This window comes from Arvicola amphibius, chromosome 5 (genome assembly GCF_903992535.2).
Source record: "Arvicola amphibius chromosome 5, mArvAmp1.2, whole genome shotgun sequence".
In the NCBI taxonomy this organism is placed as follows: Eukaryota; Metazoa; Chordata; class Mammalia; order Rodentia; family Cricetidae; genus Arvicola; species Arvicola amphibius.
The window spans coordinates 118,960,950-118,974,658 of NC_052051.1; the positions used below are offsets into that span (position 1 = coordinate 118,960,950).

The following is a 13,709-nucleotide window of genomic DNA, read 5'->3' on the forward strand; positions in this document are numbered from 1 at the left end:
GGGATTAAAAGCATGCATTACTACCACCCAACTGGAAAAGAGATTTTTATGTACAAATATAGATAGTCTTTAGTCCAGTACCAGGAACAGAAATACTTCCAACGTATTAAAGAAATATTATTTTTTATTTTTATCAGCTGTAAAGTTGGCTTAGTGGTTAAAAGCACTTTCTTGTAGAGAACCTGGATTTGATTCCCACCACAAACAGCAGTTCACAGTCATCTAGAACTCCAGTTTCAGGACATACATGATACACATATATATATATGTAAGCAAAACATTCGTACACATAAAATAAATCTAAAAAATGATTTATTTTTGTTTTATGTATCTGTCTGCACCGTGTGCATGATTGGTGACTACGAAAGCTAACGGGATGTTGGATTCTGAGCTAGCTAGTTTACTGTCAACCTGACACCTCAATTGAAAAATGGCTCTATGCTAGTTCCAGGGCAGGCACCAAAAACCACAGAGAGACCCTGCCTCGAAAATCAAAAATAAATAAACAAACAAACAAACCAAAAGAAAAGAAAAGAAAAATGGCTCTATAAAATCCAGCTGTAGATGCGCCCACTAGGCGGGCATTGGTGGTACACACCTCTAATCCTAGCATTTGGCAGATGGATCTCTGTGAGTTTGAGGCCAGACTGGTCTACAGAGCAAGTGCTAGAACAGGCTCCAAAGCTATACAGAGAGAACCCCTGTCTTGAAAAAAAAAAAAAAATAATAATTCAGCTGTAGACAAGCCTGTAGGACATTTTCTTAATTAGAGATGATTGGGGAGGACCCAGCCCATTGTGGGTGGTCCTAAGTTCTATAAGAAAGCAGACTGAGCAATCCATGTTGAACAAGCTAGTAAACAGCACTCCACCATAGCCTCTGCATTCATTCCTATCTCTAGGTTCCTACCCTGTCTTTCTTCATTGGTATATTATGATGTGGAAGTGTAAGCCAAGTAAACCTTTTCCTCCCCCAAGTTGCTTTTGGTCATGGTGTTTCATTACAGCAATAGTAACCCTAACTAAGAAGGATCTTTTGGAACTAGAATTATAGTAGTTGTGAGCTGCCATATACGTTCTGGGAACTGAACCTGGGTCCTATGCAAGAGCAGCTCTTAATTGCTGAGCTATCTCTCTGATTCCTGTTTTCCAACTTTTAAAATTTACTTTATTCTACAAACGGAATGACTTAAAAATCTTTTATTTATAAATAGTTGTAAATTTACATCAGAATTATCCAGGTAGCACCCACAGCATTCATGATGCCTGCCTAAATGTATTATTGAGGATTTGCCCCATATACTTTCATTATATACCCACACCACATTTTTTTTAAGTCATTGCTCTCATAAACCATGGCCCTTTATCTCTTTGCAATTTCTAGGAATAAGAATTTTTTTTAGGGAGCTGGAGATTAAGCTTAGTTTGTAGAGTGCTGGTCAAACACCTGTAAACAGAGACTATTCATTTGTTTCCTGGCTGCCCAGACCTGAATAATCACACAAAAACTGTATTAATTACACTAGGCATGTTCCTAGCTAGCTCTTACATTTTAAATTAACCCATTTCTATTCATCTGTGTATCACCACAAGGTGGCCTACTGGTAACATTCTGGTGTCTGTCTCCGCCAGCTATGTGAGCGTCTCCTTGACTTTGCCTACTCTCTCTATATCTCTGTTTGGATTTCCCGCCTGGCTTTACTCTGCTAAGCTATTGGCTGAAACAGCTTCTTACCCGCATCAAATACCTACAAAGATTTGTTTGAACACTAGTAACATATTAAATCATATGTGATGGTGTACATGCTTGTAATCCCAGCATTTGCATGGCAGGGGCAGAGGATTCAGAAGTTCATTGTCATTCTTGGCTATATAGTGAATTCAAGGACAATAAATAGGATGAAACAAGGGATACATGACATCATGTCTCAATAAGAAGCTGGTAAAGTGCTTGCTCTGTAAACATGGGGTCCAGTTAGATTCTGTCCCTCCCCCGCCCCCAGAACCCTTATATAAAATCCTAGCTGTTATGCCTGTAACATCAGTAACCTGGAGGATGCCTGGAGCTTGCTGGGTACCAGTCTGGTGGTACCAGTGAGCTCTAAGTTTAGAGAGAGCCTGTATCAAAGAATAAGGTGGGGAGTCATAGAGGAAGATACCAGACACAGACTTTTAGCCTCTACATTTATACAATCATGTGGTATCCCCACCTGTGTACACATACCCAGAGACACACACAAACACACACATACACACACATGCTTTAGGATAGCTATAGCACCATTATCAGTTTCAATATATTTAATTTTCATGTTATGTACTATTTCAGTTTTATTAGTTTACCCAGCATTGTTCCTTACTTATAGTCTGTTCTTTTCCTTTTGTATGGAATCATTCTGGGATTTGTGTGTTGTTTGTCATTTCTGATTCACTTTAAACATTTTTGAGATTTATTTTTGTTTTGCGTATGGGTATTTTGCCTCCATGTATGTCTGTACCATGTGTATGCAGTGCCTGAAGAGAGTATTGGCACCCTTGAAACTTGAGTTAAAGACAGTTAGCCATCATGTGGGTACTGAGAATCAAACTCAGGTCCTCTGGAAGAGCAGCCAGTGCTATTAATCAAATACTATATAACTGAACTGATCTGACAAAATGTGACTGTTTTAAATTAAGATCAGCTGAGACCATATCACTTACTTTGTTCTTATGTAGTGCTCCATAATTTTTTTTGTTTATGTATACTTTTTTAAATTATTATTTTATGTGTTTGGGTACATGTGTGTCTGTACACCATGTGAATATAGTGAATATATTCCCTCAGAGGCAAGAAGAGGTGTTGGGTCCTCTGGGAGTGGAGTTACAGGCGGTTTGAGTTGCCATGTGGGTGCTCGGAATTGAACCCAAGTTCTCTGGAAGAATAACCAGTGCTTTTAACTACTGAGCAATCTCTCCAGTCCCCAACGTAATTTTTTTTTTGAGACAGGGTCTCATTCAGGCCTTGAACTCCTGATTTGTCTGTCTCCACTTTCCAAATAGTAGGCTTCAAGGTGTATACTGCTGAGCCTGGCTCATAAAATCTTTAAAAAATAGGCTAGTGAGGTTTTTGGTATGTCTTTTCAAGCAGGAAAAATGGAGATCTTCCTTGCATATAGTACAAAAATTTTTCTTTGGTGCTTTATAGTGTATAATTTATGATATTTGGTATAGGTTAAATGTTTTATAACATATTTTTTAAATGACAGCCCTTTTCTATAATCAGAGCAGGTATTCACTGACTTAGGAGAATCTGTTTCAATGACAACTGATTTGAATATTAACAAAACTGATACTCACTTGGAGTTGAAGAGATGAGGACTCAGTTGATAGAGCATTGCCATTCTTCATAAGCTTCCCAACTCCCACATTAGATGGTACAAACACCTGCAACTCCAGCTCTAGGGAACCTTCTAGCTTCTCCAGGTACCATCCACTCATATGTGACATATTCATATATGCAGGAACTCACACAAAAGTAAATTTTCTTTAAAAATTCTATTTTGTCTTAAGAGTTCAAAAAAATCATTACAAAGTTCCATTTGGAGTATCTTTGTAATAAATCCTAATTTTGAAAACTGAAAAATGGGTAATATGAGCTTATATCTGGAGCTTTCCTGATTGGCAGTTGTCTGGTATTTCTTGTTTCTAAGATTTAATTGTGATTACTGGTATAAACAATAGTTCATACAGCCGCACGTAAATGTAAAAGTTTAATTCCTGATCTGCTCAGTTGCTGCTTTTACAGTGAATGACTTGGTCAGAAACAAATCTCAGGACTAGTCATCTTAACTTCTTGAGCCTCAGCTGCATTGTACTGCCAGTTGTTTTTACAATTAGATTATTGGCCACAGGGGAAACAGGCAAGAGAATTTGGACCATCGACACAGCTCATCCTGGTGCTGAAAAACAGCAGAAGATGTGCGCTGTAGTTTATGCTGCACACAGCATTTGTTCCTTTCTACCAAACTTTCCCAAGATTCTAATTTGTGAAGAAATCCTATTTGTTCTGTGGGGTTTTTATTATCTAGATTCAGCTTGTTGCTTCTTGGTGGATTAATGTTTCATTATGTTCCTTGTAAATTGCTAGAGGAAATGGACTTTTGGATCCAGTTGGATGAGTGTGTATAGTCTCTGCTGTCATATTGTGGCTGCCATTATTATGCTGTCTGCATTTTATTAAATTGTTTCCTTTCACTCATTTTCTGAGCTTCTCCATTATCTGGAAATTAGTTTAGTTCTTAAAATTTTGATTCATTTGTATGTGGTGCTGAGAATCACAAACCCAAAGCCTTGTGCTTGCTGTGCAGGCATTCTACTGAGCTAGGCCCCGGGCTCCCCCCTTTTTTGTTTTGTTTGTTTGTTTTAATTTTGAGGGTCTTACGATATCCAAGGTTGCTTTGAATTCATGATTCTTCTGTCTTTGTCTCCAAAATGCTCAATAGGATTGCTTTTGCATGTTTACCATACCTGGCCCAAACTATCTTATTCTGATTTTGAGATAGGGTCTTGCTAGATAGACTGGGCTGGGTTCAAGCTCAAAGAGCTCTGTCTGGCTCTGCTTCCCAGATGCTGGGGTTAAGGCTTCCACAGCCACCACAGCCCAAACTTTATTAATTAATTTTTGTTTATTTTATATTTTTGGTTTTTTGAGGCAGGGTTTCTTTTATTCCTGGCTATTCTGGATCTTGATATGTAAACCAGGCCAGCCTCAAATCACAGAGATCCGCCTGCCTTTCTCTCTCCAGTGCTGGGATTAAAGGGTGTGCACCACAATTCCCAGTTTTATTGTTGTTTGAAATTAAGAAGATATAAACTATTGTATTGTATGGTCCTTAATGATTGCTAGTTATCATCCTGTCTTGGTTTAGAGAATGACTTGCTTATTTTCTTCTTATAATACAGTGATCTATTCTAAGTCAACATCAAAGTTGGCATGCTGCTTTTAAAAAAATACATATTACTATTTTTTTAAAAAAATAAAAATGTTAAAGCCTTGTTTTTTAGCTCTCGGGGGCGGGAACTCATTATATTGATAGGCTAGCTTTAACCTTATTGGCAGTCCTTCTGCCTCAGCCCTGTCAAATGTAGAGGTGATAAGTATGAGCTACCAGACCTGACTTTTTTTTTAAAGACAGGGCCTTGCTGTAGGCCAGGTTGGCCTTAAACATAATAATCTTTTTGTCTCAGTCATGTGATTGTACCACCAAAGCCAGCCAACATACCCTGTTTTGAATTAATGTGAGCCTGCTTTTCACTTTTTTTTTTGTTTTGGATATGGCTTAAAACAGAATGTTAAGTACATATGTAATGATCTGTCAATAAACGATATAACTTGAGTGTTTATCTTTGTTTTTGAGGGGAGGGATGGGTTTTCTTTTGTTTGTTTTGAGACAGGACCTTGGGATGCTCCACCTTTACCTCTCAGTTGTTGGAATTACAGTGTGTGGGGCCACCGTCAGGCCACAGCATTCAGTAGATTTATGCCCTCTATACTAGAAAAAGTTATCATTTATCTGAGTTTTGTAATTTATAGAGAAACTGATCTCTTTTGGGACAGGGGTTTTTGAGACAAGGGTTCTCTGTATATCCCTGGCTGTCCTGGAACTCACTCTGTATAACAGGCTGGCCTAGAACTCACAAGTATCTGCCTGCCTCTGCCTTCTGAGTGCTGGGATTAAAGGTGTGTGCAGCCATTGCCCAGCAAAGAGCTGATCTTATTTTTAACAAATCTCACAGGTATTTCAAGAGCCAGCAGAAGAAGAACGAGATGGTAGAAAGAAGAAATATCCTAGTCCCCAGAAGAGTCGTTCAGAATCCAGTGAGCGAAGGTTTGTATTTGTCTCTGAATAGTAAGATATGAAAGTCATTTCAGTATGCAAAGTTAGTTGCATAGCATTTATGGTCTTTGTCCTAATGTCCTCTAAAGCAACGAGGGTAAAAGTGTGCCTTCTTTCCATTCTGTCTTTTGCTGTTGTCTTAGCTTCTGTGTCTGAAAAACAGTCATTATTTGCTTTCCCCAAGAGTGCAGGGGTGGGAGCAGTCTCCTCAGAGAATTATAATGAAATGTTCCATTTGTTTAGGGGTGCTCTGTATTAAAATTATTCATGCTAGCATATGCCAAAAGAGGTATCATTTGGCAAATGTTCACCTTTGCTCACAAGGTGGTCTTTGTTTAGGAAGACTTGTTTTGAGCCTTCTCCTCTTTGTCCTTCTGATTGCTGTCTTCTCCCCCACTTTCCCTCAAACCTTGGGTTTACCTCTTTTTCGTTTCTTCCTACCCTGTGTTCTTGAAGTGGAAAGCCCTTCCCCCTTTTAATAATTGTTAGAAGAATTAGTGGTAGTCTTGAGGCATTCTAAAATAGACATTATGAATTGTGGTGACTTAAAGAGAGTATTTTATTCTCTGGGCTTGTGCACAGATCTCATTTCTAGAGTCTACATATGGCTTTTATATCTGTGTATTATAGGACTCGTGAGAAGAAAAGAGAAGATGGCAAGTGGAGAGACTATGAGCGGTACTACGAGCGGAACGAGCTGTATCGTGAGAAGTATGACTGGAGAAGGGGCAGGAGCAAGAGCCGGAGTAAGAGCCGAGGCTTGAGTCGGAGTAGGAGCCGCAGCAGGGGCCGCAGCAAAGACCGAGATCCAAACAGGAGTGTTGGTGAGTAGGCGACAGCCCCAAAAGCTTACTTGACAGAGGTGGGAGAAGTGGGAAAACTGGAATTGTCTCCAAAAGCTGGATATTGATCTCTTACAAAGACAGTGCTAATCTTGTATACCCTTGGAATTAAGGCAGTTTTTAAAAGTTAATCCTAAGTTTTATATATATATATATATATATATATATATATATATATATATATATATATATATTTAAATCATTTTTATAATTGATACAAATGTCTTTTTAATTAGTGACAACAGCACTTGAGTATAAAAAGGTTGTCTTTTGTTTTGTTGGTTTTCCCTGAAAGTAATTGAATTGACTTGCTATGAGGTTGCCCAATGTTTATTAAAAGAAAAATACTAAAATGCCAGTGGGAAAACTGACCTATCTTCTGTCAGTGCCCTTGTTGGCCGAGGTGGCAATGTTCCTGCTTTTAGAATAAGCTACTAGTGAATGTGCTTAGGGTGTGGATCTTTCAGTAAGTGTAGGCTAATGTTTTCAGCATTGTTGATCTGAGAGAAGAAGTGTAGTTTAAATATGTAAATATGTGACCTCTCTTGTTTTCTTTCTCTCTCTAAAACAGAGCACAGGGAAAGATCAAAGTTTAAGAGTGAAAGAAATGACCTGGAGAGCTCCTATGTGCCTGTGTGTGCTCCTCCTGCAAACTCTTCTGAGCAGTGCTCCTCTGGGGCACAGTCTATTCCCAGCACTGTCACTGTGATCGCACCTGCTCACCACTCTGAAAACACAACCGAGAGCTGGTCTAATTACTATAACAATCACAGCTCTTCCAATTCTTTTGGTCGAAACCCACCACCAAAGAGGCGCTGCAGAGATTATGATGGTAAAGATTGCCTTCTCTTTTGTATGTGCTGTTCCCAGCTAGGAAAGCAAGTGTCGCAGACACGGCATGGGTGCTCCTCAGCAATTTGCCTTACTTTATGTGAATACTGGTGTTTTCTTCATACACCATGTAATGTGTTTTCACTTACAGTTTCTTGAAAATAACTCCATACTGACATGTAAAGAACTTCCTTCGTTTTTTTTGAGGCTCTTATATAGTATTCTATATATATGAAAATATGTTTAACCCATTTATCATAAATATGCACTTGGGTCTTTTCCAGAATTTTCAGTTATAAGTAGTTCTACAATAAATAGCCTTGTTTACCTTGCCTAATAGAAATTTAATGTTAAAATCTTGTTTAAATTAATGAATACTATACATAGTTATAGCATACAACAAGATTCAGCACATGTATACTGTATATAGTAATCAAATCAGGGTAACTAGCATGTTTATAATCTCAAACTTATTTCTTGATGTTGGGAACGTTCATGATCTTCTCTACCAACTATTTGAAAACAGTTACCAACTATAATTATTTTGTTGTATCTAGAACATTATAATTCATTTCTTCTATCTACTTGAGTATTTTTAATTTAATATATATATATATATACAGCAAGAATGGTCACTTTAAAATAATACCATGAAATAGATCATTGACTTTTATTTCTTTCTTTCAAGCCTTTGGTAAATGGATATTTGGTAAACTATCTAGTTTTTTATTATTTAAAAAAACCCCAAAACCTTTCTTTTTAAAATGAGTATCTTATTATGTAGCCAAGACTTGCCTCACATGTGCATGTAACGCAGGCTGGCCTCACACTTGCAATCCTCCTGCCTCAGCCTCTAGAGTGCTAGGACTACAGGAGTCACTACCACACTTGTTTTTTTATAAAAATTTAACAACTTGGTTAATCTATAGTAGCTACTTAGCCTGTGTGTTGTAAAATTTCAATACGTCCTAATCTCAGAGAACACAGACTGTGCTTGCCTCTACCTCAAGGTTGTATGGTCACTAACAGGTGAGCCCTAAGGAGATTGTTTCACGTCTTAGAAAAAAACTACAATGTAAATTAGGATGTTGAGTTTTCTGGAATTTGTTTTATTCTTTGAACTCTAAGTAAATCGTAATAAGGTTTTTGTTTTTGTTTCTTTAATTTTAATTTTTACAGAAAGAGGATTTTGTGTACTTGGTGACCTTTGTCAGTTTGATCATGGAAATGATCCTCTAGTTGTTGATGAAGTTGCTCTGCCAAGTATGATTCCTTTCCCACCCCCTCCTCCTGGGCTTCCTCCTCCACCACCTCCCGGAATGTTAATGCCTCCAATGCCAGGTCCAGGCACAGGCCCTGGCCCGGGCCCTGGTCCTGGTCCCGGCCCAGGCCCAGGCCCTGGCCATAGTATGAGACTTCCTGTTCCTCAAGGACATGGTCAGCCTCCACCTTCTGTTGTGCTTCCCATACCAAGTAAGTACGTGTTGGTTGAATCTTGTTTTTTTTGTTTGTTTGTTTTGTTTTGATGAGTTGTATTTAGAAGAACCTCATCCCTTTTGCTAACTATTAAAATGCTTGAAAAACAGTAATGGAATGTGAAATATACTTCCATAGTTAAAATGTTCTTACTTTCTGCCATTCTTTTCTGTACCTGCAGTGTGCCCATTGTCTGTAGTACCCTACCTTGTGTTGACCTGGAGACAAAACCTTGTTAGTATCTTAAGATGTTAGCAAAGAAACATGCTGGGAGGTTTATGGATTTTTCTTAGTATTTAAAGAAAAGCTCTTCAAGAATATTAAAATAATGAGCTTTTTTAAAATTATAGACTCTTTAGAGGATGAATATTTAGGCAGTATTTGTCTAATTGCCCTCAGTGATTACCTATTCAGTCAACTTTGATTAATTCTCATTATAGTGTTTTGGATTTATTTGGGTTTTTTGTTTGTTTTCATTTTTTTTTTTTTTTTTGAGACAGGGTTCTCTGTGTAATAGTCCTGGCTGTCCTGGAACTCACTTTGTTCACTAGGATGGCCTTGGATTCACTTGAGATCCATCTGTCTGTCTCCCAAGTGCTGGGATTATAGGCGTGCACCACCATCACTTGATTTGAGTTGTTTTTGTGGGAATAAATTCTAAATGCCATGCCATCTTAACTGTGTATTTCCATGTGGATTTTTTTTTTACTGAAAAAGACCTTTTGTGTTTTGTTTTGTTTGTTTGTTTTTTAATAGGCATTTATTGTATCCACCCAAATCAAGAGTAAGACATATTTAAAAATGGCCATTTAAGTGCCTGGGAAGATGGCTTAGTCAGTAAGAGTACTCGTTGTATAAGCATGAGGATCTGAGTTCAAAATCCCCCTTTTAATGTGTTGACATTAAAAGCTAGATGTGGCTGAGTACTTGTAACTCATCTCTGAGGGTGTACGGTAGAGACAGGAGGATTGCTGGGGTTGTCTGCCAGCCTAGCTGTGGGAGAATCTAGAGGGAATAAGGTGGTTTGATACCATTCTCTGACCTCTGTATACATGCATGGTTGTGTGCATACCTTAATGCCTCCCACACAAACATAAGAAGTATTAGTGGTTGCTTTGGGCGTGGTTACCCAGCACTCTGGAATCTGAGCAGATAATCAAGGTAAGGTTATGACTATAGCAAGAATAGGGATAAGACTAAATTTTTAAAATTCAATTGGAAAAACTTACAGAATGAATTATTTATGTACATGTAAAGGTCTAAGAAAATATCTACTTACAGATATTTAACATTGCATTATTAAAGAGTAGCAAATTATTACCTTAAAAAATTTTTACCATTTAATTTAAGCAGTATTTCTCTGTTCCTGGTACTAGGAATAGAACTTAGGACTTCACTTATGCCTAGGCAAGCACTCCCCACTCAGGTTTAGCCTCAGCCCCTTTCAATTTACTTTCATCAGGGTCTCACTAAGTTGTCCAGACTGGCTTTGAAGTAGTTGTAGTCCAGGCAGGCTTTGAGCTTGAGATCTTCTTGTTGTATGTAACCTTCTATGTAACTGAGATTCCAGGCCTGCATCATCTGGTTCTCTCTTTTTCTTCTTCTCCCAGTTCTTGGGATTGAACCTAGAGCTTCATGCATTCTGGGCAAATTGTCAGCCTCTGAGCTTTATCCCCAGCACTATTTTCTTCTTCTTCTTCTTCTTCTTTTTTTTTTTTTAAAGCACTTTATTTTAGGGCTGTGGTATAGCTCAGGACTATAGTGCTTGACTATGTGAGGACCTGATTTTTGTCCCCAGCATCAAAGCTATAACCAAAACAGTTAGGAAAAATAATTTAGTACAGTCCTAACATGTGCCCTTCACTAAGCTTCTTTGTAGTAAAGTATACAACACATTAAAGTTGGTAACAAAGGACTGGCAGGATAACTCAGCAGGTAAGATACTTGCTGTGTAAACCTGGATATCCAAGTTCAGTCCTTAGAACACACATAAAAATAGGAAAGAACTAACTACATAGATTTGTCTTCTGACCACCTCATGCATGCTATGGCTAACCTACCCTTCAACAACAACAACAACAACAATAATAATAAATAACAACAATGGTAATAATAACAACAACAATAATCATAAAATGTGCCATGAAATGGCTCAGCAAATCAAGGAGCTTGCCATCTTGATGACCTGAATTTCATCCTTGGTATCCATGTGGTCAAAGGAGAGAACCAACTCCCTCAGCTTGTCCTTTGACCTCCACGTGTATTCTGTGAGCTTATATACATGAGTACACACACACAGACACACACAATAAAAATTTAAAAGTTGCTAATAATATAAAAGGATTTAATAGGTTTTTTTTTTCAAGCTTTACTTTTTGGGAGTGGTGGTGCTGGGGATTGCACCTCACAGGGCTCTACGTGTGCTTTGTGTCCTAGTTTTCTTTCTGTTGCTTTGATAAAATAGTGACTGAAACTGGGGTTTGGGAGTAAAAAGGTTTTTTTTCAGTATAGAGCTTACAATCAGTCCATCAGTGAGGGGGGAGCCAAGGCAGAACTGTAGCAGAAACAAAGAAGGAATGCTCCATACCGGCCTGTTTAGCTACATTTCTTATACATCCCAAGACCAACAGTGAGTGGGGTCCTCCTGCTCAATGAACAATCAGGAAACTTTCCATAGACATGCCCACAGACCAGTCTGGTGGAGGCAGTTCTCCCTTTAAGGGTCTCTCTTCCCAGGTCATTAGCTCGTTGTGAAGTTGAAAGAATTAACCAGTACACTAAGCAAACACTTTACCATTGATCTCCATCCCTTAACTTAGCAACTGTGAATACTAAATATTGATTGAAGGGGGTCAAGAGATAGATTAGCAGTTAAGAGTAGTTGTTGCTTTTCCTGAGGACCTGGGTTCCATTCCCAGCACTTACATGGTAGCTCACAACCATTCATAACTAGTTCCAGCGGATCTGATGCCCTCTCCTACCTCTACAAGCACCAGGTACAATTTTATATGATGTACATACATGAACAAAAAATTCATACATGTAAGTTAATTAAGTCAATGTTAAAAAAGCTTAGAAAGAAAACACATTACTTCTACAATACGTGTTGAAGTGATTTTATTCTCTTCTTAAGCTTTTCTCTTTACTTACCTATTTTAAATTTATTTTGTTACCGGGGTACTGGCAGTTGAACTCAGGGTCTTGCAAATGCCAGGCAAACACCAGACATGGCTGTTGACTGAGCTTTCTGTTGTGCGGATCCCGCAGTCGTTAAGTCCCAAAGAAATCACACAGAGGTCTATATTAATTATAAACTGATTGGCCTAGTATCTCAGGCTTCTATTAACTCTTATAACTTATATTAGCCCATAATACTTGTCTGTGTTAGCCACATGGCTCGGTACCTTATTCGGCAAGGCAGTCACATCTTGCTGCTTCTGCGTCTGAGTCACACCTGCAGACTGCACTCCCTCTTCTCAGCATTCTCGTTGCCCTATCTCTACTTCCTGTCTGGCTACTGGCCAATCAAAATTGACAGGATAAAAGACCATTGTCCCATAGCACACGGCCACTGAGCTACATACATTCTTACGATCCTTAATCCCCTATTTTAGAAATGGGGATCTTGAACTTCTGATCTGCCTCCACTTGCAATTACAGACACATGTTATTATGCTGGGCTTCAAATGAAAGTTTTGTTCTTGCTAAGCAAGCACTCCATCATCTGAACTATATCTCCAACCTAACCCTTCATTTTTTTAATTTTTATTTCTTTTGGTGACAGAATCTCTGTATAATTCTGGCTGGCCTGGAACTCCTATGTAGACCAGACTGGCCTTGAACTCACAGAGGTCTGCTTGCCTCAAGTGCTGGAATTAAAGGCGCAAGCAACCATGGCCCAGCCTCACTATATCTTTTTCCATTGTATTCACAACTGCAAATTCATAAGTATGTTTATTGCTCACTAATGCTTAAGTCATCTACTGTCCCTTAAGTCCTTTCTGCCATCTTCATGTCTGCCTGCAGTGACACCTAGTCCCTCTTTCCTTCATTTGTGATAAGCTTTGCCTGTTGGAGAACTAAGACTGTTGTCAGGATTGTTAAGTTTGAATAAATTAGTATCATGCTCTTACTAGTAATTATTTATCTTGTACTTGTTACTTTTTTTTGGTATTCTATAGGACCTCCCATTTCACAGTCAAGCTTAATAAACAGCCGTGACCAGCCTGGGACAAGTGCAGTGCCCAATCTTGCACCAGTGGGAGCAAGACTACCTCCTCCTTTACCCCAGAACCTCCTTTATACAGTATCAGAAAGTAAGTAAATGTCACTTCAAGAAATTCTTAATTTTTTTTAATTAAACACATCAGTTTTTCATACACATGAAGATGATAGACAGTAAGTGGAGTGTCACCTGCAGTTATGGCTTTTGGGCCTAGTAGGACAGGGGCAGGTATCTTTCTGTGTTCTGATGAAGACTCTTGAGTGTAGCTTCGAGGGATGCAGCCTGTAAAGGACGGCAGTCCAGATTGGACCATGTACAATTCCAGAGCCTTACCATGAGCTGCTTTGAGTGTAGCTTCCCATCCATCCAGTCATATAATTCCGGTTCAAGGCTAGGGTCTTGCGTTTTTGGTTGCAGCTCTGTGGTGTCATTTCTACCTGACCTGGTATCCTCATGATGT

The 13,709-nt window shown here is 38.6% G+C and overlaps 1 protein-coding gene across 2 annotated transcripts in view; it reads left to right on the forward strand.

Moving 5' to 3' along the window:
* Rbm27 (RNA binding motif protein 27) overlaps nt 1-13,709 on the forward strand; it is a 63,974-nt gene that overhangs the window by 20,793 nt on the left and 29,472 nt on the right. For both annotated transcript variants that reach the window (XM_038331065.1, XM_038331064.1), the window contains exons 4-8: nt 5,775-5,866; nt 6,506-6,699; nt 7,289-7,549; nt 8,728-9,021; nt 13,206-13,340. In XM_038331065.1, coding sequence (XP_038186993.1) covers nt 5,775-5,866; nt 6,506-6,699; nt 7,289-7,549; nt 8,728-9,021; nt 13,206-13,340 — 976 coding nt within the window. The remainder of the gene's footprint in view (nt 1-5,774; nt 5,867-6,505; nt 6,700-7,288; nt 7,550-8,727; nt 9,022-13,205; nt 13,341-13,709) is intronic.